The sequence below is a fragment of the Ailuropoda melanoleuca genome, unplaced genomic scaffold (assembly GCF_002007445.2).
Source record: "Ailuropoda melanoleuca isolate Jingjing unplaced genomic scaffold, ASM200744v2 unplaced-scaffold73799, whole genome shotgun sequence".
In the NCBI taxonomy this organism is placed as follows: domain Eukaryota; kingdom Metazoa; phylum Chordata; class Mammalia; order Carnivora; family Ursidae; genus Ailuropoda; species Ailuropoda melanoleuca.
The window spans coordinates 691-18,549 of NW_023249168.1; the positions used below are offsets into that span (position 1 = coordinate 691).

Genomic DNA, 17,859 nt, shown 5'->3' on the forward strand with positions numbered 1-17,859 from the left:
CTACACGCATGTCCAGCCACTCAGTCCTCTCGGTCCCAGCTGCCGTGCTAGGACCTCTGGCTGCCAGAGGCTCCCCTGCCGGAACAGGCACTGGGCGGAGCCCCCCCCACAGCCCCCCACACCCCTCAGCGCACTTACAGGGCACCACCCCACACACCCCTGCACCCCCCACTCTGCACCCACCCTGTGGTCCTGAGCAAGTCTCCTCTTCTGAAACCCAGGACAAAACCCTTCAGAAGCAAAGGAAAGACAGAAGCCTGGCCAGCGGATGCTCGGAGGAAGAGGTCCAGGAGCAGGGCCGTTCATGGCCCTCATCAGAGCAAGTATCAGTCACAACAGAGGCGTGGCAAGAGCACATAGCAAGCAGCCGGGTCCCGAAAGCCTCCAAAAACCTTTAATACCAATGCGTGGATGCTGTCCACATAGAAAAGGTTCTCTCTACACCCGTAGGACCGCACCGGAGCGCCAGGCAGTGGAGGGGGTCCCCAGCGGACATCCCCGGCCACCCGACCAGCCAGCCCAGGGCCCGTCCGCAGGCTCGCCCTTACCGCAGCCTTGCATGGTCCAGGGCGTGACCAAGCCTGCCCCTCTGGCCAACGGCATCTCTTCCAGCTGCAGGGAGCCGCAGGGGGGGTCCAACACGGCTGGCACCCCTAGTGAGCTAGGGGCACACAGACACACAGGTGAGCAAGCCAGGCAGGAACACCCAGGCAGTGGAGGCAGCTGGGGGGCTGGGGCAGCAGGCCTGAACAAAGCAGCTCTCAGGCCCGCCGTGTCCAGGGCTGAGGCCAAGGACCAAAGGCCTAAGGGGGAACGGGCCTGTGAGCACAGGACCAGGAGGGCGGCAGTGATCAGGTGGCCCCCATAGATGCCGACACCAGCCGTGTCCCCCAGCTTGGGAGCGGTTCATCTGTCAGCGGTAGCATGGGGCTCTGCACTGGGACCCCAGGGACCAGCAGCCCCCGTCCCTGCCGGGCACTGCGCTGAGGCCAGAACGCCCTTGGCCTGCAAGCCCGGGCCTGCTCTGGGTCTGCCCCCACGCCAGGCCCTTCGGGGAAGACGGCCACTCTGGGAGTGAGGGGCACAGGGCACGTTCCTCATCTCTGTCCTTCCCTCTACCATCTGCTCAGGGGCATGTCCACCGGCCCAGAGCGGAGCGGGGTGGACACGCCAGCCCTAACTCTCACCACCACCGGCTCATGGCCCGAAATGCTACCCTGTCCCACAGAGGGAGCCTGAGCCGGCCAGGTGCCAGAGGACGCAGGGGTCACACCGGGCCGGCTGGACTCGGGGACCTGCCCCCGCTCAGGCCACCCTAACCCCCTGCCCTGGGGCTGGCCAGCACATTCTAACAGGACTGGGAGGAAGGCATGAGGTTGGGCCTTTCCCGAGACAGCAGTAGGCCAGGAGAGCCGCTGCGCCTGGGGAGTGACCTTTTACACAGCTCCACCTCATGTCACTTGTCTCCCCCGGCGCACAGCATCTCAGGACCACCAGAGTGACTAAGGACACACCCCCGGGGCGTGGACACTGGGGGGGGCATGGCTGTCCTCCAGCCACCCCAGTAGTTTGCGGACACCTGCTATGTGACCACCCGGCCCCTGCTCCTGCGGCCCCTGGCCTTGCAGGGGAGACAGCAGGGAAGAGGGTCCTGGAAAGAGGGAACAGCCCCGGGGAAGCGATGGATGGGCTTGGAGGCTGAACCTGGGAAGACCCAGGATGGGGTGGGGCTGCTGCAGGAGTGCATGACCATGAGGGGACAGGAGGGGACAGGAGGGACCAGGTCACTGCGGGGGCACCCAGCTGCTCTCCTTAAAGGAAATGCCTGCGTGGCCATCAGTTGATAAGCCAGGGTCAGGAAACACGTCCCATAAAGGGACACACAACAAACACGGGGGCTTTGCAGGCCACACAGCCTCTGTGGACACGACTCAACTCTGCCGTGTGAGCAGGACCGCGGCCCCCCTCGAGTGAAGGATGAGCATGGGTGGGTGTCCATACGACTTTATCCACAGACAGGCAGGGGCCTGCCGGTCTTGCTGACCTCGGGCCTAGACTTCCCAGGGCAGTGGTTCTCAAACGGTGCCCTGCGGGACTGGACCCGGGACCCAGCCTCGTGCCCCAGGTTCAGGAGGGCCGGGGTAGGCTGGGGACTCTGCATGTCTAACGAGTTCTCAGGGCAAGTCTGAGGGCGCCAGACTAGGGAATGGCACAGTGGAAGAACGTGGGCTCTGGCGTCCAGGCTCCCACGAGCTATGTGATCCTGGCCATGTCACTGGGCCTCTCTGAGCCTCAGTGTTCCTGTCTGTAAAATGGGAAGGAGAACACAGCTCGCAGGGCACGGACAGCACTGTCCGAGGTGCAGAGAGCCCGTGGCAGCAGGCACACAGCTGGGACGCGCCCTCCCCCACCCTTCCTTCCGGAGATGCTGGTGCGGTCGGGCCCTCGGAGGGTGGGAGCCGGCATCCTCACCGTGCCATGCTGGTGTCAGGCTGGGTCCCCAGCCAGACGGAGCCCCGGGATCCCAGCAGGGAAAGGCAGGGTGGGGCATGGCTCCACCCCAACTCAGAAACGGGCCTGAGAGGCGGCAGGACCGGCCAGGCCCTGGATCTGGAGAACTTGGGGCCGCCGGCCTGGGGCAGCAGCGGAAGGGCCATAAGCTGGACGAGGAGCCTTTGACCTTGATCCTTGGACCCAGGAGGTGAGTGAGGCAACCAGCGGTCACAGAGCCTGATCAGGGAGTGGCAACTGCCATTTTAGAAAGGACAAGCCAGGCAGCTTTCCTGGACACACCGCGGGGCCCGAAAGTGGGCCCTGATCCCTGCATGGCAAGGCTGTTGGGTCGTCCAGGGCACGACTCTGCACGGCCTGGTCAGGGACCTGGGGGCGCTGGGGACGGGGAGGACCCAGTGCCCGGGTGTGGGCATCCCCTGGGTAGAAACGCCCGGCACTGCGAGCTGCTGGGTCTGCGAGGCCCTGCTGGCTGTCCAGCAGGGGGACGCGCAGATGTGGGGTGTCCGCCTGAAGCCCAGGTGCCGGGTCCACCTCTGGGGATTCTCCCCTCCCTGACCTCCCTCGGGTCTGGGGCACAGGTGGTGGAGAAGCAGGAGTCCAGCCCAATGCTGCCCCCTGCTGGCAGTAACCAGTCTGCTCCACCAACTGGACTCCACGTGCCCTGGGAGGGGGCCCCCCCCGAAGGACTCAGGCGGCGCTGGGGAGGAAAGCCACAGGAGGTGCAAGGGTGTCTGGATGGGTGGTCCTGAGCGCTCAGACACGGGACATGGGACCTGGGCGAGAGGACCCACCCATCACAAGGAAAATGTGGCCGACAGAGTCCGGCTGGGGCCGGGAGCCAGTGCAGAGGAGTGTGGGGAGGGATGCATTCAGGGGCTGTTCCCCCATCAACGGGGACCTTGGGTCAGGGGCCCACTGCCCACAGCCCAGCCAGAGTGGAGTCTCTGAGCCACTGTGTGGCCTGGGCTGTCTCGCCCTGCCCTGCCCTGGCCAGCCCCAGAGCCAGCAGGCCCTGACCCAAGTCTGGGGGCTTGTCACGGTCCGGTCAGGGGCTCTGTCACTCCCCCAGCAGCCCAGCCGCACCCAAACCCCTGTGCACGCTTGTGCACCAGCTGTGCACTGCCGGTGGCTCATGGCGAGGGCGAGGCCGGGGTGCGTGGAGGGCGCGCAGGCTCACCTCCCAATGAAGGGGCCGAGGGCCTGGAAGGAAGCCGTGTTTCTTGCCAGCCTGTTATCCAGCTCCAAACGCCCATCCTCAATGAAACCTTTGGAGAGATGGACACCAGGGCTCTTTCCCCAGGAGTTGGCAGGAGGGGAGGAGCTGCTAGCGGGGGGGGGGGGCGGAAGGAGGGGCACCCCCAGCCCCCAAGGCAGGAGGGGCCTGGCAGGCCGTGTCCACTTTCTCGCCCCTCTTCGGAGGCAGGACAGGGAAGTGGCAGGCACATAAGCCTCAGGGCCAAGCCTCACCCCTCCTCCCGCCAGGGCCAAGGTGCTGACAAGGTCTACAGCTGATGGAAGATTTAGCATGTGGCCGGGCTCTGCCAGGACTGTCACCAACGGACCCTCAGGTGGCCTGGACACCTGCTGTGGTATCGTCATCTTTATCTCCCCTTTAGGGAGAGGAAGCTGAGGGGCAGGGAGAAAGTGGGGTCCCCTTGGCCACTGGTGGGGCTGGTGGTCACTTGTGGCCCAGGCACCGGCCCTACCTCGGGGCTTGCTGTCGTGGTGGCCTCTCAGGCTCACACTGTGCCGCCGCTCCCAGTCGGGGCTCCACGGCAGCGTCTTGCCATCCAAGAAGCACGTGGGAGAGACAAGTGGCCCGGCCGGCACGTCTGCCCGGTCCCAGGGGGCCCCTCTGCTCCCGTTGGGCACCAGGGCTCCAGAGCAGACTGGAGCTGAGGGCATGGGGGCAGCCGGCACGGCGCTGCGGTGTGAGGGCGACAGGTCTGAGACTGGGTCGGCGAGAGCGTCTGGAGCCTCCGACCCACGCAGCTTGGCCGTGAGGATGTCGATCCGTTGCTTCAGGACGTTGGCCATGGTCTCCAGCGCCTGTAGCCGGGCCTGCTTGTAGCGGAAGTGCAGCGGCCCCGATGTGCCCAGGCGCTCGCTCTCCTCGGGGTCCAGGTAGATGCACACGCCTGGGCGCGGGGAGCGGCTGCTCAGGTCCTGGAGCTTCAGGGGGCCCGGGGAGGAGCGGGTGGACATCAGCATGGGGGCACCATCCCAGCCGTCCTGGGGGCCGCCCATCTCTAGAGTCTCAGTGCGATTCAAGGCTCTGTTCAAACACAGGCAGAAGCTGCAGGGAGAGAGGGCGGAGAGGGTCAGGTCTGGCGCGTGCGTCCTCCGCGGCGCGTTCGAAACACGTGTGTGCAGGGGTGAGCCTAGCGCAGCTTCTGTGAAGGAGCACGACTGTTTACAGAGACTGTCTGTGGCCGGAGGGGTGGCTACGGGGCCTCTCTCCAACAGCGGGCCACACTCGGCCCAAGAAAGACCGAGTTCTGGGGTTTAACACCAAGAACCTGGGCGACAAGAGAAAAAATAGACCAACCAAAGTACTTCAAAATCCGCAACTGGTGTGCATGGAAGGGCACAGTGAACAGAGTGAGAAGGTGGCCTCCGGGAGGGGGGACGTGATCACAAACCCTGTGTCCCAAAGGGTCAACACCCACACAGATGAGAAACACCTACAACTCAACCACAACGAAAACATGCCTTGTCCGTGATAAGGAAGGAACCCCGACACCGGCTCCAACGTGGAGGACATGGTGCCGAGTGAGATCAGCCCGGCGCAGAAGGACCGGTCCCGAGCAATCTGCTCCCAGGAGGCCCCAGAGGAGTCGGATCCACAGACACAGGGAGGGGGAGTGGGGTGCGGGGGGCTGGGAATGGGGCTTAATGGGACGGAGCCCAGTGTGGGAAGGTGCCCACGTTCTGGGGATGGACGGAGGGACCGTGCACGGCAGTGTGAACTCGCTGACGCCCCCGGACTGTGCACTTACAAGCGGTCAAGACGGTGAATCTATGTTATGTGTATTTCCCTGTAATTTCTTTAAAATGTGGCGAGAAAAAGAACACAAGGAAGCAAGATGAAGGGTCCATAGCCTCCGCTGTCTGGGGAGGAAGCCGGGGGCATCAGGTCAGGGCAGCCAGGAGCCCCCACAGGCCTTGCCGCTGCGGGTGGGGCTGCCCTTGACAGCGGCCGTGCTCTCAGTCCGGGCACAGGAACCTGTGAGTGTTCACTGAGCTGCACCCCCGTCTGGTGTTACCAGACGTCAAGTTTAAGCAGCTCAAAAACACGCAGCCTCCGGGCTGCTCTGTGGAGCTGCTCCCTTCAGGAGTGCCCCATGCAAGGGGGCAGACGGTCTCCTGACCCCCCACTTCAAGATCCTGCCCTGGGAGGGACCCGGTGAACAGCTGCCCCGGCTCGATGGAAATACACAATAGTTGGGGCGCCTGGGGGGCTCAGCTGGTGAAGCGTCTGCCTTCGGCTCAGGTCAGAATCCCGGGGACCTGGGATTGGGCCCCACGTGGGGCTCCCTGCTCGGTGGGGAGTCTGCTTCTCCTTCTGCCTCTGCTGCTCCCCTGCTCGTTCTCTCTCTCTCTCTCAAATAAATAAAAACAATCTTAAAAAAAATACACGATAGTGAAAAACCACAAAAAAAAAAGAGAACAAAACAGAAAAGGAGTGTTGACAGAACACAGAGAGACCGGGGTCGTCATCGGCTGTGGGGGGTGGGGGGTGATGAGAAATGGCGCAGCCGGTGAGGAAAACCACTGGCAGCTCCTCGGAAAGTGGAAGACAGACGTCCCATTCAGAGGGAGGTGCCGGCCGTTCCGTGGGGGGAACCCGGTAACGGGACCCACGGGACGGATATTTAAACAATTCACGCAGCGCGGCCAGAGGGGTTGGCGGCCCAAACGTGGTCCCCCACCACGGGACTGACCACCTGTGTCACACAGTGGCACCAGATGTGGCCACAAAGGAGCGGCGAAGGCCTGACACGCTACAACAGGAAGAACCCGGAAAACACGCCCCCGGGAGGGAGCCCGACCCCAAGGGCCACACCTGCTGGACTCCGTTCCATGACCCACCCCCACAGATGCCTCTGCGCAGGCCGATCGCAGGCAGGCTGCTGGGGGAGCTGCCGGCGGGCACAGGCTGCTTTGGGGTGCTGAAATGTTCTGAGCTCCGAGAGTGGGGGTGGGGACCGCGCGATGCCCCTGCCTCGTGCTCCGTAAACGTGCAGTGGGAGCCCGTGCCCCCGTGGTCCCCCGCACTGGGGCAGCTCCCCCAGCAATGGAACCCCCGCCTGCCTACCCACCTGCCCGGGGCCTCCTGGTCCCCCTGCACCATGCCGGAGGTCACCTTGCTCCACTCCAGCACAGGCGACCCCAGGCTCCCGGGAGCCTCCGGGCCCTAAAGCAGGAGAGAACACCGTCAGAGACCTGTCCTGGCAGGAAGACCCAGAGACCCTTCTCGTGGCCCCAGGACTAGCCCTGACCTCCAGGGGGCTCCAGGTGGAGCCCATGGGGGTCCCCTCTCTAGGACTGGGGCAGAGGTGATGGGTCCCTCTGAGGCCCCGCCAGCCCCAGGGAGGCAAGCATTTGGGGCTGCTGGGAGCTCAGTGGCTGAGCTGGCGGGCTCCGCGTCCTCACACGTCCCCAGCACCTACCCTGGACTGCGCGCAATGCGGGAAAAAGGTCACAATGCCGGGGGTGGTCTGGGAGACCACAGGGACGGCTTTGCCGAGGACGGCCTCCCGCTGCTTCCGGTAGACCTCCTGCAGCCTCTGGTTTCTCAGCTCGAGCGCGCGCACAGCCGAGGCCTTCTCCTCCAGGGCCTGCCGCCGCCGGGCCAGCGTCTTCTGGCGCATGAACTCCCGCAGCGTCTCGGCGCTGTGGGGGTGGCCCAGGGCCCCCCGGGGCTTTGGGCAGGGCGGCGGCACCCGCGCCTCGTTCTCCTTCCCAGGGGCACCACCCGCAGGCCTCAGCCAGCTGTGCTCCACTCCCGAGGGTGGCAGGAGGGAGCCTCTGCCCCTGCACGGGCTGCCAGAGCCCTGCGTGAAGGAGGCGCTCCAGGACCGCTGGCCAGAAGGGCTCCAGGGTCTTCGGGCGGAGGTGTCCCAGTCTCCATAAGTGGCCCAGGTCCGCTGGGACCTGGAGGCCTGCCTGGCCGAGGTGCTCCAGGGCCGCTGAGGCAAGGTGGTCAGCCTCTCAGGGGGGCTCCCGGGCCTCTGGAAGGAGGGGCTCCGTCCTTGGGCTGCTCCAGTCAGCTGGGGATAGGACTCCCACGCAGCCAGGGTGCTCCAACGATGCCCAGTGGAGAAGCTGCCAGCCTTCTCTAAGGAGGAGCGCCTCCCCTCCACCCCTGCTTGAGGACTCTTCGAGAAGGAGCCCCGCACGTCTGGGGTGCTCCAGGGGCCCCGCTGCCTCCTCCCTGAAGGGTCCTGCAGCCACAGCTTTGACCGCCCCGGTGCTGGCCCTTCCCCGGGGTGGCGGTTCCGGGCCAGCTCCAGCCCGGCCTGGACTTGCTGGCGGAGACCTCTAAGGACGGCCATAGCATTTTGGATGGTCACGGGCTGATCGCAGGAAGCCAGGTTGGGTGTGTTGGCAGACACCTGCAGGTCACCGTGGACTGAGGCTGGACTGGGCATCCGGGGGCACACGGGGGAGCCCTCGGCAGCTCCGACTTTCTTGCTGTCTCCTGCAAAGACAAGGGGTCACAGGCATTAGGGGCTGCAGGGGCCCCGGAGGAGCAGAGCCAGCTCCCCCACCCAGAGGCACCCCCAGCCCTGCTCCCCAGGAGCTCGGCCCTTGGCCCTTACATGCCTCACGGACTCACAGAACCCCTGTGGGTGCAGGTGCCAAATATGGGTGACTCGAGGCTCTGCCCGGGCACCTGGCACAGAGGCACCCACTCTAGACCTGGTGAAAACAGCACGAACGGGGTTCGACGTGTGTCTGCCAAGGAGCCCCTGGCGCTCCCATCCTGCACTCCCTGCGTTGGGAAAGCCCAGCTGGCCATCCCCTGCCTCCCAGCAGCCTAAAACATGTCTCTCAGCGGCAGAAAACCTTTCCTTCGCTTTTAAGCATCATGATTTCCCCAAGTCCCGTGTGATGGCAGATTGGCAGGGCGTGCGACAGGCCGCTGGGGGGAAGCTGCTTCTGCGCCCAGGGCCGCCCCTCCCCTCCTCGCCCACCCCCCAGATGCCCCAGCAGAGCAGGGAGGAGCCCAAGCGAAGGTACCAGCTACCTAATTCCCCGGTGGGGGCCTGGTCTCTTGAGGGAGCCTTGCTCTGGAGCCTGGGGAGGGCGGGAGGGGGCCCAAGCAGGGCCCTCACCAGGGCTGGTCCTTTCCTCCAGGCGTAAACACCAACCAACTCAGAATCTTAAACAGAGAAAACGCACACACATTGGAGCGGCTGGGGCCTTCCGAACGCGGGCCCAGACGAGGAGTCTTCGGCCCCAGCAGCCCTCGGAGACTGATTCACACGGTCCCAGGGGAGCCGGGGTGAGCCTCAGCCACTGGCCAGCAAGAGGCAGGGCCACGTCCCAGGATGACTCTGGACCCTCGGTAAACGGGGTAATAAAACCTGCCCCCCACGGCTTTGCCTGTAAAACCAAGGCCACAGACCCAGGCGCACAGCACACGCTCGGCCAGCGCTGGCCCATCCCGCAGGGACGTGGTCACGAGGGGCTGCGAGCGGGAGGCTAACGCTACAGCTGACCTCGGCCCTGAGCAGAGCCACGTGTTTACTTTTCCTCCACAAGGATGCCCAGGCCTCGGGACGCGGGGTCCCAGGAGCACGGACACCGACGCCACCGCCTCCCAACCACAAAGGCGCCTTTGTTAACAAATGTCGTCACATAAGACACAGCGTTTATCAAAGCTCCGCTTCACAATCCCAGATCACGCTCACTGAATGCCAACACCAGCCCCACTGTCACTACAGACCAGGTTGCTGGCAGAGGCCGGAAGCCGCGGCCAAGCTTTAGCTCACACACAGACACACAGACACGCACACACACACACACACGCACACACACAGAGACACGCACACACATACACACAGACACGCACACACACACAGAGACACAGACACGCACACACACACGCACACACACAGAGACACAGACACGCACACACACACGCACACACACACACAGAGACACGCACACACATACACACAGACACACAGACGTGCACACACAGACGACACGCACACACACATACACACATGCACACACACACAGACATACACCCCCTCCCCACACACACATGCGTATTCACGTGCACATACTGCATCTCCCCAGGGCCCGCTCTGGGCAGGAAACTGGACCTCCCAGGCCGAGACCTGTCCTGCCTCCCATAAAGGGGGGTGTTTTTGCCAAGCAAGGGTGCCTTACAGCAGAGACCATGCAGAGAGCTGACCCCTGGGGGCAGGCAGCCAACAGGGTGCGGGCCCTCTCTAGCACATGCTAGGGGACCCTCCCCCACCTCCCAGACCCGGAGATAGTCACAGCCCTGGAGCAGCGCCCCAGGAAGGGGAAGGGGTGACACAAAGCCACACCCTTCATAGGCCACACCTGTAGGAAGGACCACGGCCATGCCCCGAAGCCCAGGCCTATGGGACATGACACAAGGCTACACCACCTTGAAGTCTTGCCTTTTGTTTTTCATTTGTTTGTTTGTTTAGATTTTATTTATTTGACAGAGAGAGAGCAAGAGCGAGCACAAGCAGGGGGAGCAGAAGCGGGATAAGCAGGCTCCCCGTTGAGGAGGGAGTCCGATATGGGTCCCGATTCCAGGACCCCAGGACCGTGACCGGGGCTGAAGGCAGACGCTTAACCACTGAGTCACCCAGGCGTCCCTAGTCTTGCGCTTTGTAAAGCCACATCCCTCCAAGACCGGTCCCCAAGGTCACCCCTCCACAAGCCACACCCCTCCAGCGAGGGCCCTGGAGGCCACACCCTCCCACGCCAGGCCGGTGGGACTCAGGAGGTTAATGGTCTAACTCTGGCTGTGCCCATGACTAGTTATGAGCCTTGGGGGGGAGTGACTTTACTTGGTTTCCCCATCTGTGAGCACCGCCCCACGGGACCGCAAGAAAGTGGCCACTCTCACTGCAGGGGTTGGGCCGGGAGGGGTCAGGATTCTGCCGGCTCCAGGCAGAGTCAAAGGCCAGGGCTGAGGCCGGCACTGCCCAGCTGGCCACATCAGAGTCTTGAAAAGCACCAGTGGGGTTGGGTTCCCCACAAGGCTCCTCCGCCCTGGCCCCCCGACACTGCTAAACTGCACAAAATTGCCACCAGGGCTCCCTCCCTGGGGATACCACGCAGGGACCCCCGCCCTGGGCGACGGGGCTGCCTGCTGGCCAGGCCCCTCCAGGCCCCTCCCTACAGGCCCCTCCATCACCGGCCGCTCATCCCCCATTAGCCCGCCAGAGGGGTCCGGGTCAATAAATGGGTCCTGATGGGCACATTTTTTCTTCCGCTGAGCAGTTTAATGGCAATTAATTTTTTTACGAGAGGATTTTTAATCTGCGGAAATGGATGAAGTCCCCAAGTGCCCTGTCAGAGTTCCAGGGCCAACCTAATCTATGATAAAAAATGCAAAGTGAGGTGCTATAATCTGAAATTAAATATTGGGCTTCATTTTCCATCGGCCCGGATGGATGAATATTTTATAACTATTGCGATTTAATTTTTTGTTAACTACAGCAAATTCCTAATTCATCCAATTCCCAAGTCCTGTGGCTCTGACCTCTGACCCCAAGCTCATCTCTCCTTAGCCCAGCTGTGACTTGGTCACTGACAGAAACTAATGGTCAAGTCCGTCAGGGTGACACGGTGGTTACGATGATGGATGCAGCCCGTGGCACACCCTCTGACCCAGTGTCAGGCAGAAAGCAGGTCATTTGTCAAGCGAGCCATTAAAATAAAGCAAACCAAAAAGCTGAGGGGTAGGAGGAGACAACGACGCAGAAAACTGTGATATCTTGTTCCTTTTCAGTGGGCCTTCTGGAACCTTCTCCGTGGCTCCCAGCATCCCTCAGTGTCGGGTTCGACGGGGGGTTTTCCCTCCTCTCCTGTAGCCTCCCACCCGGCCCAATAGAGGTGTCTGCCCCAGTGGCTCGCGGCTGCCTGCCTCCCTCAGGCGCCCCTGAAGCCAGCGTGGAGGAGGGAAGCGCTCATGCATCCTGCCCAAGGCGGCACTGCCCCCAGCGGAGGTGGTGGGTCTGAGGGCGCCGAGCAGAAAGACGGGCGCTGGGCACGGGCAGAGCACACGGTGCCGGGCTCTCTCGGGTGAGCAGCAGAGACCTGGGGCTGGCTCGCCCGCGTGGGCCTCTGTGAGCTTCAATGTCCCCATCTACAGGATGGGACAAAGCCCCCCGGAGGAAGGCCGTGAGGGTCGCCAAGCTGATGTCCAGGGAGTGCAGCCACCCCACACTGACCGCCCAGAGGAATACTGCCTCCCTCGTTCCCCACGCGCCGTGCAGGGCCCTCCTAGGGGCTGCTGGATCCAGTGAGGGCACGGCCACAAACCTATCCCGGCCAGACAGCTGGGTCTCTGCTGGACCCCGCCACCCCGCCCAGGCCCGAGGGGAGAGACGCCCGAAGTAGAAATTCCGCTGGGACCTCAGGCCCACCACCATCCCCATGTCTTCCTCTGACTCTCCTGGGACGTGGCTGGCTGACACGTACCCCTCGTGACAGCATCGAGTCCCCATAGGGCCAGGAGACTGTGGACAAAATGCAAGGCCTTGACGGCCACCAGGGGCTCAGGTGAAGCAGGTGCTCTGGGCTTGCTGCCTGCAGTCCAAATCCCAAACCAGGCGGACAGGGAAAGCACTCCCTCCGCCAAACCGTCCCCCCGCTGCTGAAGGCTGCTGCACGCGGCTCCCCAGGGATGCCGCCGACGGGCAGTCAACACATCTGTCCACCGGACACCTCGAAGCTGCCCACCATCACTGGTGTGTCTCCGCACACGCGAGTGCAGACTATAAATGTGTGTGAAGCCACGGGGAGCGAGCGGCTGTGTGCTTAGAGACTTTTACCGTCTGGGGGCATTGCAAGGTCAGCCCACCGCTCAGGGCTTTTGTGGGCTTTCACTCCATCACAGGGGGTGGCCCCTGCCTGGGCAGGGACCCCTTGGCACCGTGGTGACGGCCAGGGTCTGCGGTTCCCCAAGCTATGACACCAGTACTTCCCCTCCTCCGTGAACGGTGGACCCCCACACAGCCCAGCCCCTGCTGATCCCAGGTCCCTGGGCCACAGCAGCCTGGCCTCCGCTGGCAGCCAGCTATCCCCTCACCAGAAACTGCGTTCCAGAAAGCCGTGTGCCCACCTGGGGAGCCGGCTCACAGACCTTTACCCCCAGGTCGTGCCACAGCCCCAGATGGGCAGACCTTACCTTTGTCTTTGGAGGCTCTTCTGGGGAAGGGTGATCCTGGGGTCTTCTCCCTTTTGCAAGGACTACCTTTCATCCTTTTGGCTTTCTCCCGTGGAACTTCAGGGAGAGGAGAGAAGGAGGGAAGGTGAGCAGTGACATTCATGGGGACAGCCACACTTGTGCACCTGGGTTCCTACGGAGCAGCGTGTCTGTCCTCCCTGCTCCCAGGCCTGTGCCAGATTGGGCGGCCGAGCGCAGGGCCAGAGGGATATCCTTACTGTTCGTCCCTCTTGGGGGTCTATATGGGGCCACCCTGGGGGAGCTCCCCCAGCAGGCCTGGGCCCTCTATACCCTCCCACACGGAGCCCCGACTGGTCACAAATTCCAGAGTGCCTGGGGCCGTGAGTCCCTGAGGATGGAACGGCCTCCCAGCGGGGTCTCCCCTGCCCATCTCAGGTTGACCTGCAGCCCTTGTGTTTACTGAATGGGCTGTCACGAAGCGGCAGCCAGCCAGGCTGGACAGGGACTCAGCAGGGGGAGGGGGGATGAGAGCTAGGGCCACAGGAGTTTTGCATCGTGGGGTCCACCTGGCTGGACAGAAGGGGACATGGAGACCCCAAGGGGGTGGAGGTTGTCCAAGTCCCGTGACAAGCACAGTGGCCAGCAGGAGGGGACCAGCCTCCTGAGGGCCAGTGTGGCCACATTTCCCTGTGCTGTTCAGGCCCAGTGTCTCTGTCCATGGTTGGGGTTCAGCTGTGTCTAGAGGGGCACCAAGAACCCAATCAGCCAGTTCTGCGTAAGCAGGGCCAGGGGTGCTTGGGAAAAGCCTGGCCCAAAGGCCTCTCCAGGCCCAGGCTGGTCCCTCTGTCCTCACTGCCGAGAACCTGCTGGCAGGAGGGCCCCCAGCACCCAAGTCCACAAAAAAGCCCTAACACTGTAGGATCCGCTGACGTGAGGCCCTAGAGGTGTCAGAGCCACATCCAGGGAGAGGGGGGCGGGGGCCAGGGGAGGGGCAGGTCCGTGTGTGATGGGACAGAGCTCAGTCTGGGAAGATGACCACGTTCTGGAACGGGTGGAGGGACAGCTGCACCACGGTGTGACTGGCATCCCCGGACTGTGCAGTTAATAGTGGTGAAGATAGTAAATCTTGCATAATGTGTATCTTGCCGTAACTTAAAAAGAAAAACAAAAAACCTAGGCCTTGCCCCACGCCTGCTTCCAGAGGGTTCTAACGCGGGGAGGATGAGACGTGATGGTCGAGAATGGTGACCAATGACACTGGATGTTGCTGAGTGCCCAAGGGAGCGGCGGCCAGTCCTGACCTTGGCTGTGGAGCCCCAGTGGCCTCTGTGGAGTGGGGGTGCTTGGGGAGCTGAGGCCGTCGGGTCCCCGTGGGTGGAGGAGGAGAAGGCAGGGTGATTGCCATGAGTCACAGCCCGCCTGGGCACGGGGGCACGGGGAGCTGCTGCAGCCCACGGCCAGGCCGGAGCTGGACGCTGCCCCCTTGGCTCTGACAGGCAGGCCCCTTGGGCCCAGCCTACATCTGCACTCAGCGCACACATCCAGCTGGGACGGGACATGCGTCCGGAGAGGCACCTGCGGCTGGAACCCAGGGGGTCCCAAATCCCATGTTGACCAACCTCCGCCCCACCCTGGCCTGCCCGGTGCCACTGTTGCCCCCGGGCCCCATACTGTTCCCCTGTGCCGAAGACCCCAGCAGCCTCGGGCATCCCAGGGCAGCCTGACTGCTGCTCCCGAGTCTGTCCCCCTGCCCCACTCCGGGGCCTCCAAAACCTTGCTGGAATGAGGCTGCCTTTCTAGACTAGAGAACGCCCTCCTCCCCGCTCCCCATCCCGCAAACAGCCAGCCTGCCCAAGCCCAGACCCACTGGGGCTTCCTGCTTAAAACCCTCCGAAGCAGTTTCCAGGGCCCATGTCCAGTGGTGCAATCCAGACTCTTTAAACACTACCGCCCTCTGGCCTCCAAGCTTGGCTCCTGTCTGCCTCTCCAATTTCACCCCTCCTATCTGTTGAGTGAAGGAGGGAGCCAAAACCTTCCCTTGGGCCCAGCCCCCTTCCCACCCGCAAGCAGTCTGCCTGCGCGTGACCGAGCCCTCAGCACCTCCCAGGCCCGGGGAGGGCTCAGCCAGCCCCGGCAGCTGGTATGTGACCGTGGAGGAAAGACGTCACGCGTTCTGTGCAGGAGAGCCCCTGCCTGCCTTGCGGGGCCTGCCCGAATTCCTTCCCCGAGTGGGAAGCAGAGATTTGGAGGTCACGTTCCGGAGAATGGCAGGCGGGTCCTCATCTGTGCTTGGCCCTCCACTCTAGTGTCGTCTGAGCGGGATCATACTAGAGCCAGTCGCGCAGAGAAAGGGAGAAACCGCAGGGTCCAGAACCGTCCGGCCTGACCACCGCCTGAGGGTCTGGGGGGCTGCCAGGATGGCCAGCCGTGCGGCCCCTCACCTGAGGCCGGGTGCTGGGGGACCCCGGAGGGCTCGCACCCTTGGCCGGGGATTGCCTTGTCTTGCACTCCACACTGAGCCGCATTCAGGGCGACGAAGCCTGGAGAGGAGTGAAAGGGGCGTCGTGAGGACAGGGTCCGTGAAGAACTTCCAGGAGGAAGTTCCCATGTGGCAGTGACTCCACAGCCTCCAAACGCAGCACCTTTGCTGGAGGGCCTGGGCCTCAGCACGTCCCACGGGGCTGGAGGGGCGGTCGTCAGCCTCCTGGCCTTCCTCCGGGGGTCTGGCTTGGAGGCTCTGTGGAGGCGCGAGGCGCTGGACGGGGTGGAGGTGCCCAGGGAGGCGCAGCTGGCCTGCCACTGTGCCTGGGCCCGGATCTTGTCCCGCAGCTGCTCCAGCCGCGGGTTGCTCTCTCTGGGCCGCCGCCGGGGCCCCAGCACCTGGGGGGGCCTCTCCTTCCAGGGCCCGGGGGGAGATGGGCAGGACTCGTGGCCACCAGAGGAGCCAGAGAGGCGGCCCGATGACACCGAGCTGTCCCCATCCTTGGCCTCCTCGCCTTCCGACCACGCGGGGTGGCTGCAGGCTTTCCCCCGGGGGCCTGACTGCTCGGTGTAGTCGGACCAGGCCACGCAGGGCGCTCCCCGCAGGTCACCTGGCTGCTGGGAGGGCCTGGGCCACCTCAGGGCAGCCATGACATCATCGTCAGCCGCAGAAAGATGGAGCCCAGATTCCCTGGGGACAGAGAAGCAGACCCGCGAGTCAGGTGTGGAGACCCGGCTGCACTGAGCAGAAGAACATCTCAGACTGCGTGCCCCCCCAGAACCTCTCCTGCTCCCCCACTCTCCTGTCTCGGAACGCCCACAACCGAAACAGGTGCAGGGGGCCAGTACAACGCCCCCAGGCATGGCAGTGCCGTGACCTGCTCTCGGATTGCCACCTTGAGCTTTGAGGCAGGCACCACCACCAGCCCAATTTACAGACGGGGAGACTGAGGCTCTGGAGAAGGCAAGCAGCAGGGGCGTGCTGACCCCCAAGTTCTCCCTCCGCACGCTGGCCCGGCCCCCCTCCTGGGGAAGGTGGCTGTCCCTCACAGGGCCCCCGGCTGGTCCAGGGGGCCGGCATGGACGTCGGTGTCAGCACGAACGCTACCTGGCTTGGCTCGAGCCCTCCAGGTGGCGGGTCTGCCCAGGGCCCCAGGAGCCAGAGCGAGAGGGGGCCGTGCCTCTGGCTCTCTTTGGGGGGGGCCTGGATCATGTCTCCTGGGCCAGCGGGCAGCATCCCCGTGACCAAGGTCGACATGGCCACAGGGCCGGGTGGAGGGCAGAGCCCAGTGAGCCCCCAGTCACCACCTGCCTGGGGTCAGATGGTGCTTTCACAGGGCAGCCCACTGGCCTACAGCCTGCGTCCATCCCTGCTCGGGGTGTACCCCAGTCCCCTGGCCCACCATGGACACCCTCAGGAGAGTCATGGAAACTGGGTGGGCATGGGGGGCTGCTGGGTCCCGGGCTGGCAGTGGCCTGAGGGGCCGTCCTAACAAGCTACACTTCAGCAGGGTGGGAGAGAATTCTGGGCAGCCTATGACAGCATAATAGCCCCAAGTCACTCAGAGACAGAGCCGAGGTCTTCGACTCCTGCTGGGGCCACGGGCAGGCCCATCCTCGTCTTCCCAGGGCCCTGGAGCTGGTAGCTGTGTGTGTGGTGAGTGGACTGGCCAGGGCCGGGGACGGGCTCAGCCAGAGAGGGGGGCACAATGCAGGGCTGGGGGCCGAGGTGGGGCTTGACCCCAGGCTCAAGCTTCAGTCCCAGGCAGNCCCCCCCGTGGACGTCCTTCCTGAGAGCAAGGAGCTGCTCCTGCCGCTCAGCCCTGCGGGGATGGTGAACGGGGCTGAGGGCTAAAGAGAGGGCTTCCCTCCAAAAAGGGAAGGCTAGAGCCTGACCCCCCTGCAGGACCTGGGCCAGGAGGCAGCCACCCCCAGGCAACTAGAATCACCCTTCACCCTCACAGCAGCCTGCCATCCTCCAGCTCAGCCAACCTTCCAGAAGGACAGCAAGGGCTGGGCAGAGTGCTGACGCCTGCCTCCCAGCCCTATCCTGGCTCATCCCTGGGTGTCCCTGGGCCCCTCACCACCCCTCTCTGGGCTGCACTTTCTGGGACTGGAAACATGGTGGAAGCCTCTACCGGGAAGCCGGTCACGTATCCTCGGCCCTTATGACTCAGAGCCCGACATGCTGTGTGGTCTCGCTCGAGCACCTTCTGATGCCTGCCCCCGCACTGAAAGCAGTGCTCCGGGGCAGGGCCTGATCGCGGGTCAGCACCAGGCACAGCAGGTGCCCAGTGGGTACAAGTTGGAAGAGCAGAGAGAGGCACAAACGAATGAACGGGCTGCTAAGGCTCCGAGTGCCTCGGGGGACGGGGAGCAGCAGGGCCAGCTGTGAGGCTCCCCAGCAGCCCCTCCACAGGCTGGAGAACCCCAGGGCAAGAGGCAGGGGA

General features: G+C 63.8%; 1 protein-coding gene across 1 annotated transcript; it reads right to left on the reverse strand.

Annotated features, from left to right (window-relative positions):
• Nucleotides 1-431: 431 nt before the first annotated feature.
• Nucleotides 432-16,273, reverse strand: LOC117800667 (coiled-coil domain-containing protein 187-like). Its single transcript, XM_034653214.1, has 9 exons — nucleotides 15,571-16,273; nucleotides 15,370-15,468; nucleotides 12,929-13,024; nucleotides 8,768-8,902; nucleotides 7,188-8,218; nucleotides 6,837-6,931; nucleotides 4,221-4,810; nucleotides 3,692-3,779; nucleotides 432-661 (listed from the first exon to the last, which is right to left on the reverse strand). The coding sequence occupies exons 1-9, from the start codon at nucleotides 16,271-16,273 to the stop codon at nucleotides 439-441; spliced, it is 3,060 nt and encodes a 1,019-aa protein (XP_034509105.1). The 3' UTR covers nucleotides 432-438.
• Nucleotides 16,274-17,859: the final 1,586 nt, after the last annotated feature.